Here is a 23,624-nt window from a genome sequence, read left to right as displayed (position 1 = left end):
AAAACACAAAAATGCATGTACATAGATGCATGCAAATGTTGACCTTGTCCACTTAACCATTTCGGTCCTTTGAAAGGAAGGAAAAAGTACTCACCTTTCCAACCAGAGTTCTGAACAATAAGATCCCTGGTGTGTCTATTCCTGCAAAATATATCAAAGACACCATTCTATGACTGCCTTCTTTAAATTCATTGTCAAAGGTCCAGCATATTGAATGCATCATAAACGCCAACGGATATCAACTCACCATTCAAATATCCTTTGATCTCTGGGATACCAGATCCAGCAGCAGCAGGTGCAAAATGTGTGACGATAAAAACAGACGAAAAGACCAACGCTGCATTGAATAAAATGTAAAGTAGAAACCCAGCAAAATAGGAATGTTCCATAATGGCAAAGGTGGCAGCAAATTTCCATCCAGAGAAGTTTTCCACAGCAATGTTAATGAAAAACGCAGAGAACCCAGTGGCTGCAAAAGACATAGAAACAACAGTCATGATTAGAATTGTGACCATGAGATCCAGTAAACAATATGGTTAAGGAGAGACAGCATCTCCCTCCCTTCACAAAAAAGAAAAGTATGGCCCTTCCCCATCTGTTCTACAAATCATCCACCTAAATAGTAGTTAGATAGAAAACCAAAATTAGATCCCTTATTCATTTTTTTCAATCTATTCAATTTTCTTCTTTCACTTATTAGCATGCTTAGGCTTAGACTCTTTCATTTTGTTTATTATTTGCCATGGGTGTGGATTACCCCCCATTTTTTATGTAGATTACCCCATGTGGATTCTCTCAGTATTAAAGCGTTTAATTTTTTCTCTCTCTACATTATTTTTTATTTTATTTTTTTATCCTTAATTAACTTTCACGGGAGTGAATTACTGCCATCTTTAATCCAATTAATTTGTTTGGCTTTAAAATATAAATCCCTACTTTTTCCTTGCTTAATTTCCGTTGAAGTTTCTTTTTTCCTTAGAATTCCGAAAGGTTTGTTCAAGTTCTTTGGTAAAGCGATAACAAGCCAAGGGATATAGGCATTACCTGTCTACCCAAATTCAACTTTATTGTTCTAACAATTGGTTGGTTTGGATGGTGGTAGGTAAGTGGACCCTGACCTTGGTGCCTGGACTACATGACAGATTCGACATTTATATACTAATTCTAGTCAGCAAACTCAATATAAAGAAAAATTCTTTTGCCAGCACAAGTGGCAAGTACACTTCCAGTTTCACCCTTATCCCGATGACAAGAAAATACAGCTTGCAGCCAGGTTTATGGCTTTATTGTGGTGGAAGGAACTCCAACCCAAGCCTGCAACATGGATAGAATTCAAAGGGATCTTCAGGAAAGAGTTTCTGAAGAAGGAGGAAGATTACGATATCGTAGGCAAGCTCAAAGCCCTCGATATGTCCAAGCTGAATTTGACTTTTGAGGTTTATCTTCAAAGGTTTTGGGATTTGCAGACGAGGGCTACAAAGATGGATCCAGTGACCTTGTTAGGTTTCTTTGTGAATAATTTGCTTGATTCCTACAAGTTACAGATCAAGAACAACAAGTGTACCACGTTGCAAGAGGCCATGAATTACGCGCATATTTATGATGATACCATGGCTAGTGCAAAGGGAACCACAGTTGCCAACACGGGTGGGAAGAACAAGAGGAAGTTCTTCCAGTCTACCACTGGTACCGGGGAGTCGAAGTCTATAGACAACGCCTCCAAGAAACATTTGACTCAGGCGAAGAACGGTCGAGCCCGTGTCCTTCGTACCTTGAAGCTAAAGAAAGAGGGACGTTTCATCTGCGAGGAGCGGGGCCACACTAAGAATGATTATCCTAAGCGCAAGAACCAGAAGCAAGCGCTGGGACCGAAGCTCCAGGCGGGTCCGAGTACCAAAGCTAAGGGAGCTAATCAAGTTTCGATGACAGGTATTTTTGTAAATGTCATTACCTGCCCACTTTCTTGTAATTGCACTTTTAATACTTCCTTATTTGGTTCCCATGATCTTTCCCGAGTTTATGGAGAAGTTAGGGACCAAAGAGTTCACATTCTCTTTGACCCGGGTAGCTCTCATAACTTTGTTAATTACAAACTTGTGCAGAAGATGGGGCTGTCCACGATACCTAGCGATCACACCTATGAGGTGCAGCTTCCAGCTGGGAAGCAGTTTTGGGATCGCAAGATTGAAGAGCTATCTATCCGGATTCAAGAATACACTGCGGCTCTTACGTGCTATGTCATGCACTTGGAGCATGTGGACTTGTTATTCGGAATAGAGTGGCTTAAAACCCACGATATTCGGATTGGATGGAAGGACCATACTCTTTCTTTTTTGGATAAGGACACCCAATTTTGTATTCAGTGCGATAATATTCCCTCTTCTCAGGGACCTATTGTATCTGCGATGCAGCTTCGGAATATATTAAACAGTTCTCATTACGATGTCTATCGGTGTGTTTTGATTCCGCTTTCTTCATTTGTTGTCTCTGTTAATAACAAGAATGATTTAAGTGTGTTTGAACACCGTGAATTGAGAACGTTGTTAGATGATTTCATAGATGTATTCCTTGCTCAACTGCCGGAAGGTTTACCTCCAGAACAGGCAGTAGATCATCGCATAGACTTAGTACCTGGGGCTCAACCTATTAGTGTTCCACCTTATAGGATGAGCCAGCTTGAAGAGGATGAGTTAGCTTCACAGCTACAGGATTATTTGAAGATGGGCTATATTCGCCCAAGTAAATCACCTTGGGGAGCACCTATCCTCTTAAGAAAGAAGAAAGATTCTACATGGAGAATGTGTATAGATTATAAACGATTGAATAAAGTGACAATTAAGAATCGATACCCTCTACCCCGTTCCGATGATCTAATAGACCGTTTGACCGGAGCGAAGTATTTCACTAAGATTGATTTGCGTACGGGTTATCACCAAATCCGTATCTATGCTAAACACATAGATAGAACCGAATTCCAAACTAGGTATGGCCACTACGAGTTTCTTGTATTACCTTTTGGTCAATGCTCCTGCCACCTTTCAGCAAATGATGAACGATTTGTTTCAAGATTTTCTGGGCAAATTCGTTGTAGTGTTCTTAGATGACATCTTGGTATATAGCCGAATGCTAGAGGATCACTTAGGACACCTCCGGATTGTCTTAGTTATTCTAAGACAGCATACGCTCTATGCCAAGATGAGTAAATGTGACTTCTTTATAAAGGAGATCATTTACTTAGGACACAAAATTTCTTCTGAAGGTATTTGTTATGCTCTAGCTGAGATAGCATGACCTCGGATAGATCGGTGGGCATTTTCTCTTAGATGACCAACTTTTGTAATAGTTAATGTGCGTAATTGAAATGGTCAAGAGAAGTAACTGCCAAGGTCCTAGGTGAGGGTGGAATGGCATTGACTAGGTAGTTCTGAGTGCTGAGTGCTAAGGCCTAGGTGCACCTAAATGTGCAATAATGCCAAGGGGCAAGTGGTTTTTAATGTGCCCCAAGAGAGGGGTAAAAAAAGGTGCATCAAGTGGAGAGGCTAAAATGATGACATTTGGCAAGGAGAACTATCTAGGGAAATGAGGGTCTCATGGATAAGCATGAAAAATAACGAAGGAACGAATTAATCTGATGATCTGCGATCCATGAGAGTAGGCTGGGTGGAACAAAAGATAAGCCATCGCCCGTGATTGTATTAACGCAGGAATAGAGATTCAGGCTGAAGAGAGAAGGGTCTGACAGTTGGTATCAGAGCCTTGTGGAGAGGTAAAGGACCAGAGAGGGGTAAACGTGACTAGACTTTGTGACGAAACGAGGTGGTCACGGAGATGCTGGCGACGCCTGATCGACGGCGTTCTCGACTGTCCATGTAAAAGTCTAGTGGGGGTCCCGTAACGCGCTGATGCGCAAGTGGCCTATGAAGCGTGGGCACTAGACTACTGCGATGGAGGTCGTCAAGGTTGACGATGTTTTCCCAAGCGGGGCTTGAGCGCAGGTTGGCTACCGTGGCCTATGAAGGATTTAAATTAACGGACGGCTGAGCTTGGGATAGCGTGGCGGTTCGGTAGTCGACGGGAAAGAAAACCAGACGGGTTTTCTAAATTGAGACTGGAGCGCAGTTGGACGAGGATCGACGGAGAAGGGAGGCACGTGAAAATCTTGTTACGGTTTGCGATCCCACCTACAACTACCATGCGCTGAGCTCGTTGTTGGAGCCTAGCTGCACCTAAGAGCCGAGTTGAGTCGCACCTACGAATAGCTGGAGCATGAACGCTTGCTGGAGCATGTAGTCGAGCTTAGGGGATCGACGGATTAGTCAACAGGCCTGTTAGCACAAATTGAGTAAGTTGTGATCGATCAAAGCTGAGCAGCCGGGATTGTTGCGAACATCCTTCGAAGACAACCAGGGAGCATCTTTTCTCTTATATATACATATATTTCAGGTTTTCAGTTTGCAGTAGTTGTTCCTGTACAAAAAGGGGTTTGGAAGTGTTGTACTTTTGGAGTTTTCCCGTGAGAAAAGAAGAAAGAAATTTTATAAAGACTGAAAAAAAAAAAAAAAAAACATCTTCCATTGTGAAACTATGGAGGCAGAAGGGCAGAATTCTAGGGTGAATCCTAGTGAGTCTAGAGTGCAGTCTACACAATAGATGTCACATCATGCAGCACCTACTTTGATCGGTAGGATTTCGATATTAGAAGATGCTTTACAGCAGATTATGAACTAGCAGCTTCAAGTGAATGCTGGTCAAAATGAGATCAGGGAGATGGTGCAAGCCTTGTCGGCTAGACCGTCTAGAATTGATAAGGGCAAAGCTCCAGCAGAGCCAGAGCCCAGTATACATTCCTTAGAGCGCGCAAGGGTCAAAGTGCCAAATATCGCTAATTATAGACCGGAGAAGTACGCTGGTCAGATGACCGAGCGCAGCTCTGATGTGATCGAGGTTTGGTTACACAAGTGGGAAGAAGCCTTTGCCATTTGTGAAATTAGATCTGATCTAAAGAAAATCCACGAGGCCACACACCTGTTTATTGAGGCAGCGGACAGATGGTGGATAAAGCAACAGAAGGATCAAATTGCTCCAACCACCTGGGAAGGGTTTAAAGCTGAATTCAAGAAACACTTTCTCCCACATGATGAAGAATCCCGAGCTTGGGATGCTTATAGAAATCTTCGTCAGAGGAGTCTGTCAGTGGCAGAGTACACTGACAAATTCAGGGAATGTGTTATGAAAATAACAGACCCTCTCCCTATGTCGGTTCAGTTAAAAGACTATATCTATGGACTGAACGACAAGATCAAAATGGAAGTTCAGGCTAAATATGTGACTACATTAGATGAATCTATTGCAGTAGCCATGAACTATGAGGATGCCAGAGGCAGATCTGGTGGATTTGTGCAGGCAGGGGCTCAGTATGAGCACCTGAGAAAAGGGGGATTTCATAGGAAATGGGTTTCAAAGACAAGTGTCTCGCAACCAAGTGGCCAAACCAAGCAGGTGAAGCCGGTTGAGGGACCAGTAAAAACAAGTACCACCGTTAGGGTGAAAAGGAAAATAACTCCAATGGCAGCCCGGGCTTGGTCAAAGTCCTCGTTGACCCCTGAACAAAAAGAGAAAGCTAGGAAAGAAGGATTGTGCTTCGGCTGCCTTCAGCGACATCAGTGCAAGGATTGTCCACTGAATAAAGACCGTCGCACGGCTAATATGATAATATCTGAATGCGACGTGGAAATGCAGGAGAGTCCCAATGCGGAACATATGCAGATGCAGCTGGCGGGACCTTCTCAGAGATTAGTACCTTGTTTGTTATGTGTATCTGTTGCTAAGTTAGTGACGAGTGCACCTGATAACATCCTATCTAAGCCCGCAGCAACGGGGTATACGGCCTTTAATGATACGGAGTTAATTAAAATGAAAGGGCAAGTGGCCAGTCATGATGTCATTGTGTTGTTTGACTCGGCGTCAACTCACAATGTGATTAACTCCAAGCTCGTGAAGAGGCTGAAATTAAAGACAAGTCCATCTGACTATGCGTATACAGTCAGGATGGCAGATGGAAGTTCAACTGAAGTATGGGACCAAAGGGTTACCCAGTTGGAGCTTCGGATTCAGGACTATGCTGAGAAGCTTGATTTTGAAATGACCAAGCTTGCTCATGCAGATATAGCCCTGGGTATGGCGTGGCATTCTAGAAAAAATCCAGCCATTGATTGGAAAAAGCACGTATATCAATTCAAGATGAATGATGTGCTTTATGTCTTGCGAGGTGAAAAAGATATACCTCAGGGACCGTTGGTTTCCGTGATGGAAATCAGAAAAGCTCAAGTAGAGTTTTTATTCCTTTGCACGGCATCGGTAGAGCCGATGGATGATTCTTCGGCTAGCACTGATGTTACGCAAAGTGGTGAGATGGCCAAGCTGGCTAATCTTATAACAGAGGAGTTCTCTAAATGTTTTAGGGATGAACTACCTTATGGGTTACCTCCAGAGCGGAAAGTTCAACATAAGATTGAACTGATCCCGAGGGCAAAACCTGTAAATAGACCTCCCTATAGAATGAGTTTCGCTGAGGAGGCGGAGGTGCGAAGAATACCTCAAGTTGGGGCAGATTCAACCAAGTTTCTCACCTTTTGCTTCGCCAGTGATATTAAAGAAGAAAAAGGATGATATGTTTCGCCTCTGTATAGATTACAGAGCATTGAATAATATCATTGTTAAGCACAGGTATCCGATGGCTCGGATTGATGATTTGCTAGATGCATTACATGGAGCCGTGATTTTCAGCAAGATAGATCTTAAGTGCGGCTACCATCAAATCCGGATTAGAGCCAAGGATGTACAAGGATATTCCGGAATAGTATCGCCATTGACTGATCTGACCTCAGATAAAGTACCTTTTATTTGGGGACAGAATCAACAAGAAAGTTTTAACACCATAAAACAAGCTGTGGTCTCAGGACCGGTGTTAAAAATAGTTGATCCCCAGAAACCGTTGTTCCTAGAAACCAATGCAAGTGGCATTGCGGTAGGAGCAGTTCTCCTTCAAGAGGGAAGGCCAGTAGCCTTTGAAAGCACGAAGCTTTCTCCCTCTCAAAGGAATTGGCCAACTCATGAATTAGAGCTATATGCTGTCATCCATGCTTTGAAAACATGGAGACATTATCTGTATGGTTCAGAGTTTTATGTGGATGTAGATCATGATACTCTGAAACATTTTTGTAAACAGCCTGACTTGAGGGGCCGCCAAGCTAGGTGGGCAGAGCTCATGCAGGAGTTTAATCTAACGATTCGGTACCGAAGAAGAAAAGACAATAAGGTGGCTGATGCATTGTCTCGCATTATGCACAACCTGAGTTCCACGGTATTAGAGAGTGCTCTAATGACCGAGATAAGAGAAACTCAAAAAGTGGGCGAGTTTGTCCAGAGCTTATGGCCTAAGGCTCATGTGTTAAAACCCGGGGAAAGTGAAAAGGATGACCTGGCATCCAGAAAATGTCAAACTTATGCAAGATATACCATAAGGGATGGTATGCTAGTTAGAAATGGCAAGGTTGTAGTACCTGGTCAGAATGATCTCAGGCAGAGAGTCATTCGACAGTGCCATGATAGCCCGTGTGCGGGACATCCAGGAGTCGAGAAGACATATGATCTCGTGAAGCGAGATTTCTTTTGGCCAAAGATGAAAAAGCATATTCATGAATATGTGACACGGTGTTTCTCGTGTCAGGTAAGTAAGGCCGAGCAGGTGAAGCCACCCGGACTTTTACAGCCCTTGGAAATACCACTAAGTAAGTGGGAGAGCATTTCCATGGACTTTATTGTAGGGCTACCTCCAACACAAGGAGGATATAATTCTATCCTTGTGGTGGTTGATCGTCTAACCAAGATGGCTCACTTCATTCCGACTAGAGAGTCTGTTAGTGTCCCGCAAGTGGCGGATTTGTTCATTAGACATATATTTCGTCTGCATGGATTGCCTAGATCCATAGTGTCACACAGAGATGTCAGATTTACCGGTCATTTTTGGACAGCGGTATTTGAGACACTAAGGATTGAGTTGGGAATGAGTAGTGGGGATCATCCTGAGACGGATGGTCGGACGGAGAGAGTCAACCAGACTTTAGAGGATATGCTGAGGGCATATGTGTCATTGAGGCAACATACATGGGACAAGTGGTTGCCATTGTTGGAGTTTGCCTACAATGATAGAAAACATTCATCTACCGGGTTCAGTCCGTTTGAGCTGAACTATGGTTATAGACCAGCCAATCCAACTATAGTTGGAGTACCTCACAAAGTGCCTAGTGCCGCGAACTTTGTAGTTCAGATGCGGGAGATGCTAGCACTTGCGAGAGCTAATATCCGTCAGGCTATGGATAGAGCCAAGGTGTATGCGGATGAAAATCGGTCTATAAGAGTATTTAAGGAAGGAGAAAAAGTTTTTCTCAGAGTTTCTTCGCACTCGAAGTCGTTGACTTCAGGAGAGTGTGCTAAATTATCACCTCGATACTGTGGGCCCTGGTTAATTCTAAAGAGAATAGGCAGTGTAGCCTATAAATTAGAATTGCCACAGGGGTGTAAGGTGCACCCGGTTTTTCATGTTTCGCGCTTAAAGAAATTTTTGCATACAGGTGACTCACTAATCGAAGGTGTGGTTTTGTTTCAGGAGATAGAGGATATTGCAAGGCGCAAACCAACGAGAATCCTGGACCGAGGAACAATGCAAATACGAAATCGGAAGATACCCATGGTGTTGGTTGCATGGCATGGTCAGCCTCTATCGGAAGCTACCTGGGAATCCGTATACCAGTTATGAAGAGTGTTCCCAGATTTCATCATCGAGGACGCTGATGCTTGAAGAGGGAAGGAATGTTATGCTCTAGCTGAGATAGCATGACCTCGGATAGATCGGTGGGCATTTTCTCTTAGATGACCAACTTTTGTAATAGTTAATGTGCGTAATTGAAATGGTCAAGAGAAGTAACTGCCAAGGTCCTAGGTAGTTCTGAGTGCTAAGGCCTAGGTGCACCTAAATGTGCAATAATGCCAAGGGGCAAGTGGTTTTTAATGTGCCCCAAGAGAGGGGTAAAAAAAGGTGCATCAAGTGGAGAGGCTAAAATGATGACATTTGGCAAGGAGAACTATCTAGGGAAATGAGGGTCTCATGGATAAGCATGAAAAATAACGAAGGAACGAATTAATCTGATGATCTGCAATCCATGAGAGTAGGCTGGGTGGAACAAAAGATAAGCCATCGCCCGTGATTGTATTAACGCAAGAATAGAGATTCAGGCTAGAGAAAGAAGGGTCTGACAGTATTAGCATTGATCTGGATCATATCCAGAAGGTTTTAGAATGGCCTATCCCCTAGACTGTGAAACAACTTCATTCTTTCCTAGGATTTACGGTATTTCTACGGAAGTCTGTGCGTGATTATTCACACATCACGGCACCCTTGACAAACATATTGAAAGGTCGTGGATGCAGGTCTACCCAGCCGATCTCTTGGAATGATGCATTGAACAAGGCTTTTGAAACCTTGAAGTTTTCTATCAAGGAAGCACTGTTCTTGCATAAGTAGTGTATGCCCTGAAGGTTTGGAGACACTACTTGTATGGTTCGAAGTTTCTTGTATTGACCGATCATCAGTCAATCAAGTATGTGTGTGATGGATCTGATTTGAGGGGACGGAAAGCTAGATGGGCAGAATTAATGCAAGATTTTGATTTAGAAATACGTTATCGCAAGGGTTCGTTGAATAGTGTGGCGGATGCCTTAAGTCGAGTCAAGTTTATAAATGCTGTCATTTACGGAAATATCCTCATACCTATTTCAATCCTTAAGAGGGCTTTGCGCAATTGATAGTCATTTCACTTCTTATTGGCAGAGAGTTCAGGATGGGAGCTCCATGGTTGACCAAGACTCAGGGATTGTGCCCCCTACGGTACAGGCGGCGGGAGGTCAGTGGATGATTAGGAACGGCTTGCTGTTCCGCAATGGAAAGATTTGTGTGCCAGATGTTCTAGAACTTCGATCCAAGATTCTCTGGGAGTGTCATGATGCTCCTAGTGCTGGACATCCGGGTATACATCGGACTCTGTCTCTTGTGAAGCATACCTTCTATTGGCCTAAAATGCATGCATTTATTGAAAACTATGTGGTAGGTTGCTGGGTTTGTCAGGTTACTAAGGCAGAACGCCTTAGAAGCGCAGGTTTATTACAACCATTGCAAATTCCAAGTAATAAATGGGAAAGTATTTCCATGGATTTTATTACTGGTTTGCCTAGAACGCGCAAGGGTCATGACTCCATTTGGGTCATAGTCGACCGTCTGATAAAAATGGCTCGATTCTTACCTACTAGAACAACTATTTCAGATGTTCAGCTGGCTCACGAGTTTGTGGACCACTTGTTTAAGCTGTATTGTTTGCCCTCTGACATAGTCAGTGACATAGACTCAAAGTTTACAAGTAACTTCTGGACACTTGTTTTTGAGAAGTTAGAAACTACTCTAAGTATGAGTTCCTCAGATCATGCACAATCCGATGGCAGTACAGAGAAGGTCAACCAATTGGTTGAAGATATGCTTCGGGCAAAAGTTTCTAAGAGACAGTCTTCATGGAAAGATTATCTACCTATGATAGAATTTGCTTATAACAGTGCAAAGCATTCGAGTACTGGGTACAGTCCTTTTATGCTTATGTACGCCAGTTATGGTTAGATTAAAGGGAATCCAAAATGATGCTGCAAAGACCTTCTTGCTAGACATGCGAAATGTTACAGTTTGCAAGGGAGTCTATCAGAAGTGCCCAAGATCGGGACCGATTTATTGCTAATAGGCATCGTTCACCTAGAGAGTTCTCTGAAGGAACGATGGTATATTTGCCAATTCCCAAGAAATCCAAGAGCCTGAGTACTGGTTTAATTCCGAAGTTATCCCCCAGATACTGTGGTCCATTCAAGGTTATTAAAAGAATTGGATCAGTTGCATATCGAGTAGAATTGCCTCCTGCTGTTAAAGTACATCTAGTATTTCATGTCAGTAGACTGAAAGAAGTATTGGGTGCGGATGATCAACTTGTTTCTCCTCAAGAAATAATAGAAGTTACAGATTTGACTTTTATTCCCCACGAACCTGAGTGTATTCTTGAATTTCGTGAAAGACGGATTCGTCAAAGAACTATCACGGAATACAAGATCAAGTGGAAGGATCGCGTTGAGGAGGATGCAACATGGGAGACATTACAGACCCTCCAGAGGACATTCCCGGGTTTTTTAGCGAACTCAGGAGTGAGTTCTTAGAGGAGGGGAAGTATGTCATCTGCACGGATTGGTATCCGACGTGTACTGGGTACACAAGACTAGCTCAGGTAGCCTAGGGAGGCTTAGAGCTAGACAGGCTTGATTCTCGGGTTGAGTGGCAAGGGTACGAACAAGTTAGAGGTCTTCGCTATTTTTGGCACTTGGGGCCCGAGTCTATATAAGGGGCCCAGAGGTTTAGTTCTCAGAGAGCCGATGGGAGCAAGTTTCGTTCCCAGGTGCTAGGTATGATCCTGGATTGAGTCGCGGACACGTGCCTGCATCATAGCGTAGCCCAAGGCCCAGCAGCAGATCCCAAGCTTCACAGCGCCACCTGGTGGTATGGGACACCAGGCTGGTTAGGATCTGGTTGGGAGTTCGTGCCAGTAGCTCAGCTCGTGGCTCGGAGGGGACATCTCATGATTCGGGATCACATCTCGTAGATGTCATGGTTGGGTGGTGAGCAGCCTGCTCAGTTTCCTCAGGTTGGTGTGTTCTTGTGTTTGCTTGCAGATCAGAGGTTTCAGGAGTGCTGGGATGTGTCAATTTGGTATAGCAAGTCGAGGTTTCTATCGTCATTGAAATGCTTGTGACTGAGTCTCCCTGCTAGCTCACCGCACCCCTTGCATTTCTTGATCACCCCGTCGCTGCTTGCCGCATTTTCCGCCTTCTGATTTGCCCCCCCTGCCTGGCCTCTGTCCCCCTCGCTGCTCGCACTCGCGAGCTCAATCGATCCGCTCCCCTGCCTCTCTCCTTCTGCTCGCGATAGCAAGCTGCATGACCCCCCTGGGGCGTTTTTCATCACCCGCTGCTCCACGGCCTGCTGCTCCATTGCAGAACAGCACCGCCTGTTCCGTTTCCTCCACACACCCTGTGGCTGTAGCTGCAGGCTCTGTCACGGGTGTTCGCCCTCTCCCAAATTGCTGCGCATTTTGCAGCCTGCCCAGGGCCTCCACCTCTCCTGCTTGCAGTTTTTACTGCTGGCTGGATGTAGGCTCCCGTCTACCATTCCCTTGGCTGTTTTTGAACCCCCCTTGGCCAGAGGGGCTCTTATAGCAGCTCCCTCAACACCCCACATTGGTCACATTGCTCTCTCCCTAGAAGACAAACAAAAGGTGGAGAATGTTGTTCAGTCCCTACAGAACAGAGCGGGTGACCACATGCAAGAGGTCACCCGCTATGGAAGATGTGTCTTTTGTAACAGACTTAAACTTTTTTGTTAGCTACATTTATGGACTATTATTGGATATCCTATTTTCATTTGGTTTTCTTATCCCGACCACATGTGTGAGTTTCTCTATGTCAGTTCTTGTCACAAGACTTCACACCCCGGCTGGTTAGCTTCTACAAATCCTGTGCACATGATTATTTATAGTTCAGAGTACGCTCTTATCATGACTGATCACCATGTATTCTATATGTAGTACAGCTCTTGGCACCTTCAACACAACCACATTATTTGCAGTTATAGCCTATGACACCTTCAGTGTGTCCATGAATCCTTAAATGTGTCCATGACAGTCACCTCAGTGTGACCATGTCACCTTTAGTGTGGCTTTGAAGTTATGGGTTGTTTACACCATTTACAATATGATGATGGATCTTCAGTATCCATGCTAGTCATGTCCCGTGACAGGATATTGGAAGCAAGTACAAGGTGGACTTCACATCAATAAAGTTACAAGTCATTTGACTATTTCCTATCGTAGGGATGCCGTGAGAGACTGGTGCATCCACAAGGGTTTTCCTAACTCCAATACCCATGGTTTATTCCTGAAACCTTCAGACAAGCTTTAGGATGTTTGGCTTCATGAGGGTACATAAAGATCACAAACTGTTTATCACTGAGGCGGATGTGATCTTCAGAACTCATCATCCTTGAGGGTAAGAATTCTGGGTTGTAAAGGTCAAGTTTTGAGCCTGGCAAACCTAGGATTGTATTTGTTCTAGGCCTTACTTGTTTAATCAATTGTGTGCATGGGTAGAGGGATCATGGGATAAAAATTATTGAATGTCTTAATGAAAAGATTAAATACTATTCTAATCTAGAATAACCGAAATGATATTACAGTTAGAAACTAATATGCTAGAAATCGTTTTTTAACATTCTACAAACTGTTCTAGTAATAATAATTGTTCTATTCGTTTTCCACTTACAATCACGTGCACAAGGATTCCTAAGCTGACTTAGGGCTATGTTCTAAGTTTTACCAAGCTCTTCAACTAGGAGGAAAACCATGCTCTAATACCTGGCAGAGTCATGCTTAGGTGGAAGCGCATTTCGGGTTAAATAACTTAATAAAGTTAGAATTTCAAATAGCCATTACTTAGAACATACATATCATTCAGAACTCCACACAAGGGACATGGTAGAGAAAGGAAAAAGAGAACCACATTTGCATGTAGACGTGACTTCACAATAGATCGAAGGAGCAGTATGGAACGTTTTCTACCTGGCTCAATCTGCAAATAGTGTTTTACAAGGTAGGAGCCTTTTGGAAGTGAATTCAAGGTTTGGAAAGCAAGGGTGCAGCAAGAGAAGCAGGAGAGAGCAAAAGAGCAGCAAGAAGATGATGCGAATTTGCAAGAGAGGCAAGCTAGCCTCTATAATATCAATTGCAATTTGCCTATATCCTGGTGCACACCAGGAGAATCAAGGGAGGATCGACAAAGAAAGTAGCCTTAGCAACCAAGAAGACTGTGCCCACAAAGCAGTTCACTCGGAGACAAACGAGGAGGGGTATGAGATAGAGACAGATAAAAAGTTCTCAGCCATGAACACAGCACTTCACCTACAACCAAGAATGTGGATGGACGAAGGCTTATGGATAAGCTCAAAAAGAAGGAAAGAAGATGCAATCCATTAAGTTTACAAGTTGCGGGATTATGATGATCAGGAAGAGAAGGATGAACTTCACGACGTGGTGAGAGAGGAAAATGACGAGGTATAGATTGGAGTCACCGGAGATGTCAGACTCATCTTGGGGGACTTGAAAACGGCGCCGATGCCATGAACCTAGACAAAAGATTAAGTTGGGAGAGAAGCATGTGCAAATGTCAAAGTATGATGGGGACCATATGCCCGAGGTGTTGCTCAAATGGATTAGGAGTTTGGATACATACTTTGCACGTGAGGAGACAACAGAGCAGGCTAAACTGAATTTTGCCACTTTGCTTGTCAATGGATCAGCTTTAGAGACACAGGATATCATGCCAAAGACTTGGCTGGAATTTAAAAGACAGCCGCAAGAACATTTCCTATCACCCAAGTTTGAGATAGAGACAGTCCTAGAATGGGATAAGTTTAGATTAAAAAAGGCAATACTATTCAAGAGTATACAGATCGATTTTGGACCACACTCTTGAAGGTACAAACTCTCAAAAAGAAGTCACGTGAGGAACAAGCCCATAAGTATAGAACCTTTCAGGCTGAAATAAAATGTTTCAGCCCTAAGCCCTTGAAGGAGATCATTCCATTAGCAATGAGAACTGAGTAGAATAAAGGAGATGGAGGAATGTTTGCATCAGGACGGGATAGACAGGGGTATAGAAAGAAGAGGAATAGATTCCAAATGAATAAACCACGGTTTTCTACCAAAAGGCGAAATTTCAAACCAAATCCCAATCAGCCACAAAACGCAGCACCGAGTTGGAAGCAGCTAGATCAACAAACCATCACAAGGTGTATGAGAGAGGGCTTGTGCATTAGGCATGACAGAACACAAGTTTTCGGTATGTTCTCCTCAACAAGGAAGGGAGATAGGCCCGGACAGCCTATAGGAGAAAAGGAAGCAGCAAAGGTAAAACCCGTGCTAGAAGAGGAGTCGTCGCAGATGGACCGCAAACTGAAATTTTGAAAGCATGGGGACGAGGGAGATAAACCATTTCGTGAGCCCATGAATGGTTTGGAAATTTAGCCCATTCCACCATTTCCTGTAGCAACATGAGCATTTCGTGATTCACCCATGAATCTACTTATACTTATTAGTAGCCAGCTCATCCAGGGGTACCAGGACCACATGGACTTCTTAGTCTATAGGATAGCCATAGTGGATGTGGTGTTGAGACAGCCTTGGCCCTACAAGATGCAGCCCATCTATGATTACAAGAAGAAGACGGTAAGAATAAGATGGTGACAATTCTACACAGATGTCACTATTCAAGCTAGAGTTTCAAGCTGCCTCATTCCAATGGCAAGTCACATCCCAGTGTAAAAGGTCTTTAAGAAATCAGTTTGCTCTTATTTGATTTATGTCCGAGAATCAAACAAAGAAGGAGATGAGGATAGTCTCACAGTGGAGGGAAGAGAGTTCCTAGGAGAGTTCACGGTAAAGTTTCTACAGGACTTGCCTGGGTCATTGCCACCAGATAGACCAGGGGAACTCACCATAGAATTATTTCAGGGTAACACACACCCCTGGCCCTCGTTGATCATCCACTTCCAGGGCAATTTGGGCTTCAGTCCTCAGCAGCCTCCACAGGGATTAGCAGTAATTCAGGCCCAAGATAGTCAGCAGTAGATCTGCCCTCACCCTGGGCACTACAGGTTCGACCTACAGGCCCGGTTCAGTCCTGACAGCAGCAGCAGGTAGGGTTCTGCATCAAAGCAGTCCATTCCTTCCTTCAGCCAGTTCAGCAGCGAGGGTTTGGTCCCTCTATACAGATTTTCATTCCTCTTTTGTAGTGAGGATTCATCCCCTCCATAGTTCTTTACAGTTGTATTCAGCCCTCTAGGCCAGACATTATTTCAGTTATTGTTTCCGTCTTCGGAGGCCCATTGTATTTCCTCCCTCCAATTCACACTCACTCCACAGTTCCACTCATCAGAGCTTAAGATTACCTTTCCTGAGATAGGCAGCGTTAGTTCAGGGACAGCCCCATTATCTTATGGTACAGACAAAATCCAGAAAGGACACCATGAGTACTAGTGGCACGTCCAATACAGGTGGAGAGGCATGATCTGCTTCCCAAGCATCAACACAACATAACACAGCTGTAGAAGCCCAATGCCGAGTTTCTGTAGACTTTAGCGTTCGTGCCTAGATCTCTACACCTTGCTGCCCTGAATGTCAGCCTAGATGTGCACTGTGCAGACCTAACTCAGCTTCTGTCGGCAGCTCTACAGCCTCCTATACACCTCTTGGATGTAGGCCCTATAGGTGCTGATCCGCTGCCCCAATCTGTTAAGGAAATGCTGCTCCAGATGATGTGATAGAGGCCCTAAGGGCCCTTTTATAGGGGCTGGATGCCCCCCATATTGGCCGACCCAACAGGGTCTATTTGGCCAACCCAGCAGCCTGGTTAGCCGACCCACCCAGGTCTGTAAAGTTGACCCAGTGGGCTCTCCATTTGAGGGCCTTGCAGGTCTTCCCTTGCCACGTGGCAGGCTGCCATTGGCCTGGGTAATCCTGCGATTAACCCAACTGTTCCAGGGCCTAGATCTGGCCCAAAACCTGTCCAAGCTAGGCACCTTTTTGCTGCTGCTGTTCCGCACTGTTCCAGGCTATTTTCGAGCCAATTGGGTGCTCTCCAACAGCTTCGTACCACCTGCTGAAGACCTCCATACAGATTCTGTACAGTTGCTGTACAGCCCATAATCCCTGCGCAAATCTGCTCCAGCCAAGGGTTGGCAGACATGTGGCAATTCCGTGCCAAATCTGCCCTCCAGGAGAGCTTCCATCTACTAGGTACTCTCTTTGTGTAGCCATGTGGCAGCCCCATTTCTCTGCATTTTGTTGTGAGCATGCTGCCCACATGGCAACCAAAGTACTGCCCATGTGGCAGCTACATCACCCTTTGATTCACCCCCCCATGCATGGGGGCTTACAGCTAGGGAGGTGACCACACAATCTCCAACACTCCCTCTCACCGACAATCTTGGCCCCCATCCCAATCCGTCATGAAGATGATGTTAGAAACATGGGGGGGGGGAGAGAGAGAGAGAGAGAGAGAGAGAGAGAGAGAGAAGGTTAGGGTGTGAGGAAATGATGCACAAACGAAGACATAATGAAAGGCTCTCATTCATTCATCAAGTATATCAAGACAAGTGGAGTACAAGCCTCATATAGGCTACTCACTCACACACTAGCACCTAGTGCATATGGGATAAGTCTCATGATGACACGTGGCACTCAAACATGACTCACACACATAGACTAGTACTAGATCACAGTACTACACACCAACACTCTTTGGCTACGATATCTCCAACACCCCCCTTCAAAGCAAAAAGTGTGAGACCCAAGTTCCAACACGCAAAGAGTATTCCGATCCCCCCTCCACCGCAATACTACAAAGAGCAAGTAAACTATCCAACACCTCCCATGTAATAGTGACTTCTCAGTCAGCTTGCGACCGGCAAGGGCAAACCATCACTCGTCATCCCCCCCAAGTAGCAATTGCATCTTGGTTTGCCACGTGGGAAAGCCTTCCCCCTTGAACTTCTCCACGAGGAGGGAAGTTGAAGACAATGAAGCCATGATTGAAGAGGACATCATGAGGGCAGGCAGCAGCCTAAGAAATGCTTAAATAAATGTAACCAGCAACTTGTGAATGACCTCGGAGGCTCCAAAATGTAAACCTTGATCAATGCGCAGCAAGATTACTCTTCGAAATGAAGTAGGACAGCTCCAAAAATACTTCGAAGTTCAACAGCAGCCTTCTGATAACCAAGTCGGCTGGAATATGGTCCAAACAGCAACAAAGATACTCCGAAATAGAGAGACGGCTGCAGCAGATGCTCCAAAATGCAGTGAAACTCCCACGTGTGAAAGCGGCTGCAAGAAATAGACAATAACAGCTCCGAACCAGCTTGTGAAGGCTGTATGAAGCCAGAAAAACAGCAGCAGATGGTCTCTAAGGAGTCGCCAATGGAGGAGGAGCCCAAGAGAACGGATATCCTGCGAGGGAATGGTCTCAAAATGCCTTGGGTACCTGCAACTAGGGCTGGAGCCTCAGGATGTGAACCGACCAACAAGCAGGGAGTATTCTATCAGGTCAGATAGTAAGTGAGCAGGAGACAGAATGAGTTAGCTATTTCCCTGTTACATCACTTGTGAGAGAAAGCATATAAGGTGGGCTAATTTCTTAGTTCCATTTAACTTTCAGATTCAGCACCACTCCACGAAAGGAGAATGTGGTAACAGATGCCTTGTCTCGTAGACCACAGGTTCACTATTCAAAAGCTTAAAAGTACAAAGATAATCCAGATTTTCACATATTTGTTTCAACAAACTCCCTCGGGTGATTGACAATGACAGGATGCGAAATTTATCTGTCAATTTTGGCAGGAATTATTTGCTGCTGTAACAACAATACTCACTCCAAGCACAGCATACCATCCTGAGACAGATGGTCAGTCTAAGGGGATGAACAAATGGGCCAATAAGTATCTGAGGCACTTCTGCCATGACATTTGGAATTGTGATTGGACTGACTGAGTTTGGTTACAATAGCCTGAGCAGTTATCTCATTTGTACCTTTAAAAAACCAGATAGCAGCTTATCAAGCACTGGTAGTTAAAGGCTGCACTGTTAAGTCCACGTGGGACTGTTTTGCAAGGGGCTATTTTGGCTCGTTGGCTAGAAAAAAGGCATGCTGCCTAGTATTCCCATTGGCCAGACTAGGGACTCAACTAGGCCCCGAACAGACTCCGGTCAACCCGTGGTCTGCCACAAAGCAGTCTCGAGTAAGCTCAGTGTGCGGGCAGACTGCCTAGGCCCTTAACTATATACAGGGCTTCTTGTATCTTCTCCATCAATCCCGTAGAAGCCTCTGCAGATGCAGTTTGCTCCTTACATGTGGCTTTTTTTTTTGGTACATAGCAGCACACAGTTGTGAAGCTACGTAGACCAGCGGTTGGGTCCTTACATGTGGCATCTTTTTTTCTTCTACATGGCGTCCAATACTTCTGGAGCTACGTACTATTATCTTTTGTCTGTATTCTTGTTGTACATTCCAGATCTGAGGTCGTATATTTTGAGCACACGTAAGTTGTGTGGAGAGAGTCGTAACATCATTACCATCCATGTTTGCGATTCACACGAAATTTTTGGAAATGCAAGAGCATGAATGAGAGGGTGTGGTAAAGCTGACGATGCGCATGAACTAATTGTGTTTCACAGAGGTTAAATTTCTATCAAAATCAAAAACACAATGCTGGAGACAACGAGAGCGTTGTAGATCTACAGATCACCTAATACTACTTACAGATATATATTCGGGCAATTGCGAGAGACTATGGTGTGGCAGGTAAAACTATTGCCCTATATGTGGAAAGAAAAAACAAAACAACGCCAGCAGTCCTCACCTACGCCGATGATGAGAACAAATAACCACTTGAGCGTCACGTAGGATCCATAATGCCATATCCCCCTCGTAGCCTGCTATCAAGCAAAGAGCGAGGGCTCGACTTACAGCGTAATTGGGGGGGTAAAAAAAATTTCCCAGATCGAAGCAAACATGATTGACGAAGGCAACATGCCTGGTCCTCCCGATAAGCCATGTTCTCGATAACTTCATAGTCGAGGCTCTCCATCTGGGCCAAATTGAAATCCTCATGGTGACGAGGAGACTCAGAGGAGGGATCGGAGGTGCGAAGGGGCGACCAACGGGGCCAACGGAAGGCAGGCTCACTGTCCATGGGGGAAGGAAGCTAGAGGGGGCAAGGGAGGGCACCGAGGACGGTGCGAGGGGGGAAAGCTGGGGCGAAGGTGAAGGCATTCAAAATTCGGGAGAGGGAGGGGGTGGTTGTGCGCATGGAGAAGGGATTAGGGCAAGATCGCAAGAAAAGGTGATGGTTTTTGGCTATGGCGATGGTCCTTTTTCTGGCTATGGCGTTGGAGCTTTTGCAGAGCTTGAGAGAGTCCACGTGAAGAAGACGACGAGTTGAGCTTTTTGTTGGGGACTTGCCTCATTACTTGCTCTCTCACCCACGTGTCTTTCTCACTTGACCACTCTCGAGGTTGAGGTCGAGATCGCGGTCTCGTCGTGGCCTGTGCGCGAGTCAGGTCACGGCTTGTGCGCGTGCCCACGGCCTGGTTACTTGGCCAGCTTCACTAGAGCGTTTTATAAAACTCTAAAATCTTGAGAAGCCATGTGGCACATTAGATCAACTCACCTATTATTAGCTACTTACAATAGCCCATATAGTTAGCACCTGGCCCATATACTTAGCAGCTGGCCAAGCATTCTAGTTTGCCAACTCGGCTCGCGCACAAGAAAAACCACGATCCGTTCATGCACAGGCCGTTCTTTCCATGCAGCCTCATACGTCCTCAACATCTCTTGCTGCTCCTACTTTGCAAACTTGGTTTGCTATTCCTCGAGGCCAACCCAAGAAGTACAAGTTGACAAGGTGGCTTGTAAACCAGGCCCTTCACATCAACAAGCCCTTGGAGGCCACCCCCACACACCCTCTACATCAACTTCTACCAAGATGCGTAGCTTCTCGTACAAGGTGACGGTGTAGGGAGGGGTCCCTCTCCCCATAGCCTGCATGAGAACCCCCCACATCAATCTCTAAATACCTTAGCGTGCTCTTTGTGGTGTTGGCATGGTGATGACTACCACATCACCCTCTCCTGGCCATAAGATGTCTAGGGTAACCCAAGCACCCCCCATGCTGTCTTTGAAAACAGATGTAATCAGTCCCCTTGCAGCATGGTGTTTGTTATGGAGACAACCCCATTAAATGACAACCCCCATCGTCGAAAGCTGATCTAGGAGAGGTATAGGGGTAGCCCCTTCCAAAGTCACTCTTTCATTGTTTTAGTCTCATACACCCTTGGGTCTTTTGAAAACTTTACCAAGTGCACATGGGAACTACCTCCTAATATAGTGCTAAGCGCAACACTTCTGAATGCAAAGAGGAAGTAAGCAATGTTTTTAGTTCGTTGGGCTATTAGAAGGTAGTTATAGTCTAACAATAAAAGCTCTTTAGAATAATCTCCATAAAAACCAATTCAACTCAATTAACTTTCTTTTCAAACATGGAAATTCGCAAATGAGGATCCGATTACCCACTATAGCACTACCGCTAAGGAGGTTGTGCTAATCAATCAATCAATCTCTCTCTCTCTCTCTCTCTCTCTCTCTCTCTCTCTCTCTCTCTCTCTCTCTCTCTTTGTGCACACACAATAAGGGATGCAAGTAACTATTAGGCTATCATGGCTAGCCATTTAATGGCCAAGGTTTATTGCTTGTGTATACTCAAGGTACATCTTCACAAGCCCTAAGGTTGCCTAAAACAAATACCATAGGCACGGTTAACTAGAGGGCATGCCTCACGATCGTGATTAGAGAGACAGTGTTTCCAACACATTTATAGCACATGCACATGAGATCACTCCGCTATGATTCCCTAATCCAACCAGCAACCCCATATACTAGTGCTTTCTAGGTAGTAGGCCTTAGAGAGGATGAGTGGATTGGTTTTGATTGTCTACTAGTCAATGATGTTGTCTCGCATGATTTGGTAGTCTAGACAACATTATCCTAGTAGAATTTGCATGAGACACCTCCACATAAATGTCTTGTTCTAAATCAGTACCCATCTAGACCACATCTAGCACTTTGGATGAATAGATGTAGGGTAGATGCTCCCTTCCTGCACTTGCTATTGTAGGAGATTAATTAGTTCGTTAGGGATGATCCATCACAAATATATACCCATAGAACATGAGTATCCCCCATATAGCCACATGTTAAAAAAATAGCAGTTCCTCCATCTTAATGAGGATGGCATCATCCAAACACCAAGTCCCTATAGATTCACAATTCCTATGCAATACAAATCACCATGGGCTAACTCTGGTCTTCATCATAGTAGATTTAGATTGAGGCGAGATGTGAGATTGCTATCACATGACATCATGGAGATCTAAGGCTCCAAAATCTTTGGAACTTGTAAGAGTTGGAGATGGAGGAGCATGCTCTAATGTGATGCAACTCTGGACTTCATCACACAAATTTTAGATTGAGGTGAAATGTGAGATTGCTACCACATGACATTGTGGAGATCTAAGGATCCGTACTCTTTAGAACACATAAGAGCATGCTCTAATGTGATGCAAGGGAGATATCACTTTGTTTCACCAATGGGTACATAGACATTGGTAGAGTCATTGATTACCCAAACCAAAGATGCACCAAGCGAGGCTACCTAAATCAAGTTAAGATTCATGAGGCCCCCACCTTGAGACGTGACATAAGGCATGCCATGAGAATCGACTGCCGCAGACTGTAGGAGTTCAGGACACCATGACTATGTCATAGACTTCCAGACATGCCAGGTAGTAGAAGACTAGACACAAGGCTAGCATGCACACATGCTCAATTTTACCCAAGGTTGATTTGCATTAACTATAATTTGGCATGTATTTGGTATTCAAATCAACCTAAGGTTAATTTGCAATTATGTGAAGAGCACAAAAAAAGTCGCACCCATGAGTTAAGAGGCTACATACAATTATTTTTCAATTGAGCACAAGAGAGAAAGGTTTATTTATAGGCCTATACGACCAAGAAGAACTAAAAACAACATGAGGTCTTGTATATCCACTATGGGTGGACCCAAAAAAATCCTATTATGCCATGTAGTGTGCCCTATATTGTATATCATGTAATAGTCATAAGTAGTTTGAATTGTGTGTGGGCTCACTACTATATACTGTCTCTATAGCAACTCCTCTTTTTGATGAGGATCATGATAATAAAAATTTGTAAAAGCATCAATAAATAGTTGCACTTGGCACATCGTAAAATGACTTGTATAGCTATGCTTTAGAAAAATATGTGTCATTTAGCAATGCTTTTAACTTTAAAAAATGTGTCATTTAATGAAGTCTCCAATGATGTTTTATATGTCAAGAAGTAGAGTGTGTAATGGAGTGTTGCTCACAATGGATGGAGAGGAAGATGGATTCACACATACAATGGGGTATGACCACCCACTACTTAAAACCAGGTCCCTATCCAAATCCCATCCAATATCCACTTCCACCAATCAATGTGAAGATGGACTTAGAAACCTCTAGACATCTTGATGTACTAATCTCAACACTCTCCCTCAATATGAGCTGGGTAGAGTATTGCACTAGCATTAAATGATAAAATGGGAAAGCCTTTATCATTAGTAATAGGCTTTTACAAGGTTTTGGATTTTAAAGAAGACATGGTGTTAACTAACAATATAGAATTGCTTGACTTCTAAAAGACTCATGATGTGTTGTACCTTGACCATGCTCACACAATGATCAAGTAATGTGCACATGGAGATAAGTGAGCTTTACAAACATGCATGGGTTCTATCTACATATGATACT

The 23,624-nt window shown here is 44.3% G+C and overlaps 1 protein-coding gene across 2 annotated transcripts in view; it reads right to left on the bottom strand.

Moving 5' to 3' along the window:
• The window catches only part of CLC-D (chloride channel D), an 83,849-nt gene extending 63,668 nt beyond the window's left edge, over positions 1-20,181 (bottom strand). For both annotated transcript variants that reach the window (XM_087394361.1, XM_087394359.1), the window contains exons 1-4: positions 19,784-20,181; positions 19,610-19,682; positions 248-469; positions 95-141 (exon numbers count right to left, since the gene is read on the bottom strand). In XM_087394361.1, coding sequence (XP_087250487.1) covers positions 95-141; positions 248-469; positions 19,610-19,682; positions 19,784-19,942 — 501 coding nt within the window. In that variant the 5' untranslated portion in view covers positions 19,943-20,181. The remainder of the gene's footprint in view (positions 1-94; positions 142-247; positions 470-19,609; positions 19,683-19,783) is intronic.
• Positions 20,182-23,624: the final 3,443 nt, after the last annotated feature.

The sequence above is a fragment of the Dipteris shenzhenensis genome, chromosome 23 (assembly GCF_047967505.1).
Source record: "Dipteris shenzhenensis isolate YYH24624 ecotype China chromosome 23, Dip_SZ_1.0, whole genome shotgun sequence".
In the NCBI taxonomy this organism is placed as follows: domain Eukaryota; kingdom Viridiplantae; phylum Streptophyta; class Polypodiopsida; order Gleicheniales; family Dipteridaceae; genus Dipteris; species Dipteris shenzhenensis.
This window is presented reverse-complemented; position numbering and strand designations above follow the sequence as displayed.